This window comes from Petaurus breviceps, unplaced genomic scaffold, assembly GCF_028583685.1.
Source record: "Petaurus breviceps papuanus isolate PSGF00001 unplaced genomic scaffold, PetGlider_PUasm1.0 90845, whole genome shotgun sequence".
In the NCBI taxonomy this organism is placed as follows: Eukaryota; Metazoa; Chordata; class Mammalia; order Diprotodontia; family Petauridae; genus Petaurus; species Petaurus breviceps.
Window position 1 is genome coordinate 6,546,165 of NW_027187359.1, and position 9,664 is coordinate 6,555,828.

The following is a 9,664-nucleotide window of genomic DNA, read 5'->3' on the forward strand; positions in this document are numbered from 1 at the left end:
CCGCCCGGAAAAACGGGATCATAGATATAGGCCTGGAAGGGATTTTAGAGGCCATAAAGCCCAGCCTTTTCATTTTACATATGAGGACATTGAGGCACAGAAAGGCAAAAGGACATGCCCATAGTTACAAAGCTAGAAAGTATCTCAGGCAGGATTTGAACCCATTTGAACTCATTCCAGTGCCTTACCTCTATACTAAATTGCCTTTCAAGTTGAGATGTTGAAACTTTATCTTTATCTTTTCAGGCCAGCGTATGCTACTCCAAAAGTGCTAGAAAAAGCAGGCTTAACATTGAAAGATATTGATGTTTTTGAATTTCATGAAGCTTTCTCAGTAAGTCTTTTTAAAGAAATATGATTATATAAAAATTCTAGAAGTGCTGGCAAAATTCTCCCTCCCCCTACTCCCATATTTTTGCTTTTAAACAAGGAAGAGGAGATGAAATTAGGTGATCCTATGGATCGTGGTTCATCTTTGGCCTAGAATGAAAAAATGATTTAAACATTGGCTTTATGCCAGTGTGTGTGGATCAGAGACACCTAGAAGTGATTTGCAAAGTCACTAAAAGAAAAAGTAATAAACTTGTTTGCTCTCTGGGGCCACTAACCCACTGTATTGGAAAAAATTTAGGCAAATGGCCTAAAAGTATAAAGGTGAAAAGCACCTTGGTTTAGAATGCTTATCAGAACCTTTTGCAGGAGCTAAAGTATTTTCCCCAGAAAAAAATCAGCATCATTATCTTTAAAGTCACTTAAATCCATACCTAAAACAATGTTTGGGCCACATTTTGGTTTTAGTAAGATACTTGACGTTAAAAAAAACCTATTCCTTGCTAAATTATTTTCCTTCCTAGGGTCAGATTTTGGCTAACTTCAAAGCAATGGATTCAGATTGGTTTGCGCAAAACTACATGGGTAGGAAATCCAAGGTAAGTTTTGAAATTGAATGTGTGTTTGAGTTTCTAATTAATGCATGTGAGCATTGGAGTAGAATTACATGCAAACACCTATTCAAAGAGAAATTTTCTATTAATTTAAATATCTGAGGCCTTATAGTTACAGTAATTTTTAAAGTCTTCAGCAAAAGCAGAAAGTCAAATTTGTCTTTTTTTTGGTTATTCTTTCTGTTTTTACTGATGAAAGGTATTTGAACACTGCCTTTCATTAGCTTGATTGTTACCCTAGGAGGTTTTTGCTTTGCAATATCATAGGATCATTGGGGCGGCCAGGTAGCACAGCGAGTAAGAGCACCGGCTCCAGTGTTGAGAAGACCTGGAGATCGAATCCCAGGCTCAGACACTTAGCACCCACCCAGAAACACCTGGCTGTGTAACCTTGAGCAAGTTACTTAACCCCAATTGCTTAGGGGCGACCAGGTGGCTCAGCGAGTAAGAGCACCGGCTCCAGTGTTGGGATGACCTGGAGATCAAATCTGGGCTCAGATACTCAGCACCACACCCAGAAATAACTGGCCGTGTAACCTTGAGCAAGTTACTTAACCCTGATTGCTTTAAAAAAAAAATATCATAGGATCATACATAAATCTAGTTAGAACTGTACATTAGAGGTCATCTAATCCAATGTCCTCATTTACAGATGAGGAAACTGAGACCCAGAGAAGTTAAGAGACTTGTCCTAAGGTCACACAGGTAGATAGTAAGTGATGGACAAGATCCAGACTCTAGGTCTGTGACTCCAAGGTCAGCACTCTTTCCACCACATTAACATGACTGCCAAGTGATTGGTGGTGCTTCTAGAGCCCCTTGTATTCCATAAGTGCTAGGCTTTCCTACAAGCCTGGTCAAGCCCCTTTCCCTAAATCTATCTAATGTTATGTTTGTCCTTTTGTTTCTGTGGACAAAAGGTCGGTGCACCTCCGTTGGAGAAGTTTAATAACTGGGGTGGATCCCTGTCTCTTGGACATCCCTTTGGTGCCACTGGTTGTCGTCTGGTTATGGCTGCTGCCAACAGGTTAAGGAAGGATGGTGGTCAGTATGGATTAGTGGCTGCCTGTGCAGCAGGAGGACAGGTAAGTTACACCAACAGCACAGGCTCCCCTAACATTCACTTCCTTATATCAGAAAGGAACTGAAAACAACACTTTCTGAGAATGGTTGGTGTCATGGGATGGCTCTTCTTCTTAGTTGAGACCATTTTGGAAGGCTTTGTTCTCACTAAATAGTATTTAGGCAACTGGGAGGTGGAAGAAACCCTTTTTGTCTCCTCTTTCCTAATAAAATTCATTGTGATCTTATTAGCTATTTCTAAGAAAGGTGCTTTGCCCATAAAACTGCTTCAGAAGATGTAGCATTTTCTTAGAGAATTGAACTGCATCTTAATTGCCCAACTAGAGAATTAATTTACCTCTGGCTAATTTATTATTGAGTGCATAAATGCAGAGAAAATTGTTTTGTTCTGATATATTTTTCTCCCTGTTTTACTGAGTCACTGCAGAGATGACCTGATTTATTATGGTAATAGAACTAAAAAGAAATGCCACCTGAACTCCTTGTTTTCTTATTGGCCTGAAAAGATCTTGTTATGTTTTTCTCACTTAGAATAACCTTTCCTGTTATTTTTGGACTGCATTTTTAAAGACTAAATTGTTGGATACCCCGTCTGCTGTCTTTTAAAAAAAAATTTGTGTGAGGTTGATAACAGATTTCTGGTCATTGATAGGCAGCAAATGGCTGTTCCTTGTGAATGGTGCATTAAACTAAGGAAGTAAAATTTATTAAAGCATTTAATGTACATTCCTAATGATTCTGAAAGGGGAAATTGCTGATATACCACTGACTGAGTTGGGAGCAAAATGATTGAAAAGGTCTTTAAATCTATATAATTTCACCTGAAAAATCAACTAATACTCACACATAAGACTTAAGAGTTTGCAAGATACTTTCCTTATAGCAGATAATTTGAGGTAAGTAATGGGAATATCATGCCCCTTGTGAAGATGAAGCTGAGTCCCAGAAAAGCTAAGCATCTTGCCCAAGATCTCAAAGGTAGTAAGTGGCAAATGGGAGTTTAGACCCAGGTCATCCAGCTCTGAGTCTTGTATTTTTCTGCTGCATCATAGCCTCCTTTTCAAAACAATGACAGTTATAGTCACCCTGCATTTTTCAGCATCAGTGCTAACCTCAGGAAATTGTAGGGATAGAACAATAATTCTTTGTAAAAAACATTCCAGGGGCAAGCTAGGTGGTGCAGTGAGTAGAATACGAGCCCTGAAATCAGGAGGACCTGGGTTCAAATGTGACCTTAAACAGTTGATGCTTAACTAATTGTGTGACCTTGGGCAAGTCACTTAACCCAATTGCCTTGCCTTGCCCCCTCCAAAAATTTAAAAAACATTTCACAAAGGTTAACACCTTTGGTAAGTGGTGTGTGGTTTTAAGCACCTAATGCATGTTTAAAGCTGTCAGAAGATATAAGAAATATAATACATGAGTCTTTCCCTCAAGAATCTCACAATATAGTCAAGTTACATATACATATGAAAATGGGATAACATTACAGGTCATGTCAGCAAGGGCAGAAAGAATGATACAGATATGTGCTTTAGGAAAATCAGAGGTGAGGAAAAATCAGTATGTGCTGGAGTTTTTCAAGGAAGGCTGCTTAGAGAAGGTGGGGCATAATCTGGGCTTTAAAGGGTAGGCAGATTTCATCTGGGCAAGGGGGTGAAAGAAAGGGAATGACAGGAGAAAAGGCCCAGATATCAGAATGGTGTGTGACCTGTTTGACTGATACACTAGGCAAGCTCTGGCTGGAGAAGAGGGTTTGTGATAAGATAAGGTTAAAGAATTGGTAAGGCCAGGCCAGATGGTGGAGACCCTTAAAATCTCAGACTAAGAAGTGTGGATTTTTTTCTAATAGGGATTGGGGAACCAATGAAGGCTTTTGAACAGAAGAATGATGTGAAGAAAGGAGTATTTTAGTTGGATTAATCTGACAGCAGTATGCAGAATGTATTGGAAATGGGAGAACCTAAGAGCAGATAAACCAAGTAGTTTGTTGCAATAATATAGTTATGAGCCTTGACTTAGGGTATTGAAAATGGGATTTAAAAGAAGGGATTACATATCAGATTGCAAGCCATCTTGGGGAGGGAAGAGGGAAAGAGGGGGAGAAAATTTAAAACTTATGGAGGTAAATGTTGAAAACTAAAAATAAATTTAATAAAAAAAAATAGAATAAGGGATGAGAGTCTGAGAAAGAACTTTGGACAATATTTGGTGACGATTACACATGAATGTCAAGGGAAAAAAAGGAATTAAGATTCTGAGATTTGGAACATAGAGGACTTGAATGATATTAAAACTAAAAATAGGGAGTGGGGAGAATTTACTAGAAAATAGAGAATTTTTTTTTTACATTTTTGAGTTTCAGTTGATGGTACATCCATATGGAAATGTTCAGTAGGAATTTGGAGATGTGCAACTAGAGCTTGGGAAACCAGGGCTAGAGAGATTCATTCACCACTTATAGAATGCCTACTGTGAGGAAGGTACTGTGTAAGACATGGTAAGATACACATATGGCAGTGTGCATGGAGGAAATATATGAACCAAAGTGTCACTGAGAAGATAAAGACAAAGAAGGCTAATAATTATGATTTGAGGAGTATCCACATTTTAGGAGATAGAAAGAGAGGTGCTAGACAAAAAGAAAGAATGGTCAATGGGTGGCAAGGTGGTACAGTGAATAGAGCACCGGCCCTGGAGTCAGGAGGACCTGAGTTCAAATGCAGCCTCAGACACTTAACACGAAAAACGTACCTGTGCAACTTTGGGCAAGTCACTTAACCTCAGTTGCCCTACCTTCCCCCCTCCAAATAAAAAAAAAAAAGAATGATCAGAAAGGTAGGAAGACAGAACCAGGTGAGTGGATATCTGATAATGGAGTCCAAAGGAGAGATTTTCCAGAGGAGGAATGGTCATCAATTATGTCAAATTCTGAAGATGGATTACTGAGAATGAGGGAGGTCTGAGAAAAAGCCACTGGATCCTGTATTGATCTTAAAGACAATTGTTTCAATAGAGTGATGGTGTCAAAAACCAGAGTTTAGTGTTTAGAAATGGTGAGTGGTGAGGCTGTGGAGATAACAGGCTTTCAGTCCAAGAAGTTTGGCAGTGGATGGAAAAGGAGACAAGTAGGCTGGTGGCAATAGGGTCAAGCAGAAGACTTTCGGTGGCAGTTTTTTTCTTGGACCAGGATATGGGAGATGGTGACCTGTTCGTACCTGAAGGTAGAGGAAGAGTTTGTAGTATGGGAGAGATGCAGGATCCAGGAGAAGGTGGAGGGAACAGCAGAACTGGAAGATTGGGGAGCAAGAGGGATGCCTCTTCTTTGATAGGAGAGATGATGTGCATTAAGAGAATATCCAGAGAGCACAGGTGTTTGGAGGTGGAAAGACAGATGAAGGCCCTCATATTTCTACTTTTCCTAACAACCAGCAGGTGAATCCCTCTGCTTCAAGGGAAGGGTAGATGGACTTGGGGGCTTGCAGAGGATAGAGGATGGGCTGGGGAATCACTGAGAAGCAGAGGGAGGGTTTGCCAGATAGCAGTGGGCTTTCAGGTCTGTCAGCTTTTTTGAGTTGTGAACTGCAGACCAAAAGCTTTCAGAAGGGGTGGGGAACCTGCAATCTCAGGGCTACATGTGGCCCTCTAGGTCCTCAAGTGTAGCCCTTTGACAGAGTCCAAACTTCACAGAAAAAATCCCCGTAATAAAAAGTTTTATTCTGTAAAACTTGGATTCAGTCAAAAGGCCACATGTGGCCTCGAGGCCGCAGGTTCCTTACCCCTAGCTTTCAGGTTTTACTACAAGATCCACAAAATTTTTTCAGAATGTAAAGGAAAAGCTTTCTTAAAGCCAGAGAGGATTCTAGGTGACTAATCTTCAGTCAGTTTCAGTCCTCTGGGGCCCAAAGGTCACAGCTCTAGAATTGGAAGGGAGCTCGAGAGTTCCTCTGGTTGCCAGAAGGCCTTTGGTGACCCTGCCACTATAGATGGACTGACTGTAACATTGTCTCACATATGGGCTGACAGATTTCTTGCAACCTAATCGTGAACAACCAATTGCCTTCATGTGCCTTAGGTAGACTTGAGGCTATTCAGATAGAGAAGCTCTTTGAGGTGGTGGCTAGATTCCTTTCCCTTCACTCCTTTGGTTGGCAGCCAGGTGGCTCAGTGGATTGAATACTGGACCCAGAGTCAGTTCCATTCCAGCCTCTGACCCTGGACGAGTCACCTAACTTCTGCCTACCTCAATTTTCTCAGCTGTAAAATGAGGATACCTCCCAAGGCTGTTGTGTGAAGCAAATGAAATGATATTTCTAAAGTGCTTAGCACAGTGCCTAGCACATAGTAGGTGCTATATAAAAGTGCTAACCATTTATTAATATGTGATTATTGATAATATAAATTATAATAGCAATAACAATTATTACTATTACCTGACAACACTTCTTTCTTCTTTTCAGGGCCATGCTATGATTGTGGAGGCTTACCCCAAGTAAGAGGACTGGAGAGTCCCTGAAGGATCTGTGGGAGTCCTGTGCTAGGCATTGTCATTTTAGTGCACTAATACAAAGTCATCTATACTTGTATGCTTTTCTTAGGAAAGCAGGATTCATAGCCTTTTGTTAAGTATATCCTAATTGAGCCTCATGAGTGTTCTGAGCTATCCAGTTATCATGGCTTGTAACTCTTTCAAGGATTTCTTAACTTAACAATATAATGCTTCCAAAGAGGTCTTTTTCTTTTTAAAATTCTTTTTGTCAGTTTCATTAGAAACTAAATGAGTGGTTGTAATTTTGGGGAATGGATAACTAAGACTTGAAATCATCTGTGTTACATTCTCAAAATCTACTCATTCAGAATTTTATTTTGCTAATAACATACAGGTAAATATGGTTTCATTCCAAATAAAATACAAACCAAGTGCCTAATCTAATTTAATAATGAAAGGATGACGTAAAGTCTAAACTACAGTGAGAAAGATTAGTAAATGTTTAGATATGGAAATATCATCCCTACTTGCCCACCTTAATAAACTGAAGAAGTATTAGAAATTGGATGCTTTTTTACAGAGTGTGTTGGAGCGTGGGTGGGTAATTCTTGCTAAATATCATCATGTCTCTCGTTAACTTATAGGCAACTCCTATTCACTTAAATCAACCATAAGAATCAGAGGGGTTTGGGGTGGCTAGGTGGCACAGTGAATAGAGTACCAGCCCTGGAGTCAGGAGGACCAGAGTCAGACACTTAACACAAAACTAGCCATGTGACCTTGGGCAAGTCACTTAACCACAATTGCCCTACCTTGCCCTCTCCAAAAAGCAAAAAAAAAAAAATCAGAGGGGTAAACACCAATGTTTTCTTCTGAATCGTTTGCTTACAGATTTTTAGCCTGAGGTAAAATAATTTCATACTTTAAGACAGAGGCGTCTTGGTCAAATGTTTAATGAAATGTCAGAAAACTCTCAACTTAGACCAGTATACCTTAGATCCTCTGGCCTATTTTATTTTTAATTCACTAAAGAAAAAGTGCTTTGACCCTTTTTTATCTTTTTTTTTTTAAGCAATCGGGGTTAAGTAACTTGTTCAAGGTTACACGGCCAGTTATTTCTGGGTGTGGTGCTGAGTATCTGAGCCCGGATTTGATCCAGGTCATCCTGACACTGGCACCGGTACTCTTACTTGCTGAGCCACCTGTCTGCCCCTAAGCAATTGGGGTTAAGTAACTTGCTCAAGGTTACACGGCCAGGTGTTTCTGGGTGGGTGCTAAGTGTCTGAGCCCGGGATTCGATATCCAGGTCATCCTGACACTGGAGCTGGTGCTCTTACTCGCTGTGCTACTAATGGGAATCATAATAGTATTTAACCCTACCTACTTCACAGGCCTATTGTGAAGATCACATTAGATGATCTATGTAAGGTACCCTGTACTCATAACTTTTAAAAATTATTTTGCCTTGTTACTGGTACATATTTGAATTAGGTTGCTTTGCTATTTTCCTGTGTTTCCTGGACCCAGCATTTAGCACTGCTCCTGGTACATAGGAGCTTAATGTGTTTATTGATTGACATGGGCTTCTTGTCTTTCTCTGTTCTCTGGCATTGTTACTTCTTGTTTCTTGTTGATGTTTGCCTGACTCTTGTTGTTTGTGAATGCTTTTATTGCAATTTACTTACCAAGTTATAACTCTGACCTTTGCTAATTATTTGACCACTACTTGCTAACCAGACCTTTTTCTAGGTGTGGTCTGCTTTATCTCTTATCCTGTCTCCAGCCAGATTCCAAATCTTTTCTTTTCCCAATTCTTTACCACATATCTATCACCTTTTGTTGGCCAAAAGCATTGGAAGAAGAAGGGGGGGGAGGAGGAGGAGAAGAAAAAGAAGAAGGTGAAGAAGAAAGACATGTTATAACAGAAACACCACTAGATTTAGAGTGTGCAAATCTTGGCTCTGTTACTTATAAGCTATGTAACCTAAAGGGTATACTGGATAGAACAGTGGACTGAGAGTTACAAAGACCTGAATTCAAATTCTGCTGCAGATACTTAAGTCACTTAAATGACAGCGGCTAAATTGATTTCTCTCAGTCTCAGTGTCCTCATCTATCAAGTGGAAACAAAAATAGCACCTACTTCAAAGCATTGTGTGGATCAAATGTAACATACGTAAAGTGCTTTGCCAACCCAAGGTTTATGATGCTACATAAATGCTAGCTGTTATTGTTAGTCTTTGACAAGTCACTCAACTTCCTAATAATCAACTTTATTTGTTAAAAAATAGTAATGGTACTATTTAGAACAATTACTTCACAGATTTGTTGTGAGAAGAGTGCTTTATAAACTATAAGTCATTATACAAAGGTGAATTGTTTTTATTAGAAAATTATGCAATTCAGAGATTGATTCTTCCTTTAGTGGCTGGAGCAACCTTTTTAGCTGAATCAACAAGTTAATTAAATCATACTGATAATTCAGAAAATATAACTAGTTGTATTGATATTTTCACTAAAGAATTGACCTAGCTATATGCCTAAATTAAAGAAATCAACTAGTTTGGGGAAAAAAAAGAAAAAAGTGCTTTGAGATAGGAAACTGCCCTGCTGCCATTTGGTTTGTCTTGGTAAGATTCTAGTGGTTTGTAATCAAGATTGTCCACAAGGTAGGCTGGACAGAATGGGTCAGGCCAACCACATCCTTTACTCCGTGGCCTTGTCAGCATGGTTCTTTCTACATAAGAGATTTTAAGGTTAAAAAGCATTCTATAAATAGAATAAAAATATAAAAGGAGTGGAAATTGCCATTTTCATTAGGACATATATCTTCTTCAAAAGTTAAATTCTTTAGAATTCTAAAGTTAAAAAAGAACCTTAAATCCAAGTCCACCAGCTCTGTGTTCATGTAGAAATGTAACACGCGTTCCTAGCAGATGTTTGACTTCCGTATCTGACCTCTGCAGGGAACTCACTCAGGTCAGTTACAGGATTTTTTTTTTCCACAAAATGAAGTTCTGCTACTTAACAGCTTTAATTATGGCTTTCTTGCACAACTAGGTATTTGGAATAGCACTTTTCTTTGTTCTAACCTTGCTTCACCCAGGGTTCAAAGGGTGCTCCCTCATTCTCTTTATTACTTAATCAT

At 39.3% G+C, this 9,664-nt stretch overlaps 1 protein-coding gene across 3 annotated transcripts in view; it reads left to right on the top strand.

Moving 5' to 3' along the window:
• The window catches only part of HADHB (hydroxyacyl-CoA dehydrogenase trifunctional multienzyme complex subunit beta), a 228,772-nt gene extending 221,694 nt beyond the window's left edge, over positions 1 to 7,078 (top strand). For all 3 annotated transcript variants that reach the window (XM_069072018.1, XM_069072020.1, XM_069072017.1), the window contains 4 exons: positions 247 to 334; positions 855 to 929; positions 1,865 to 2,029; positions 6,488 to 7,078. In XM_069072018.1, coding sequence (XP_068928119.1) covers positions 247 to 334; positions 855 to 929; positions 1,865 to 2,029; positions 6,488 to 6,523 — 364 coding nt within the window. In that variant the 3' untranslated portion in view covers positions 6,524 to 7,078. The remainder of the gene's footprint in view (positions 1 to 246; positions 335 to 854; positions 930 to 1,864; positions 2,030 to 6,487) is intronic.
• The last annotated feature ends 2,586 nt before the right edge of the window (positions 7,079 to 9,664 follow it).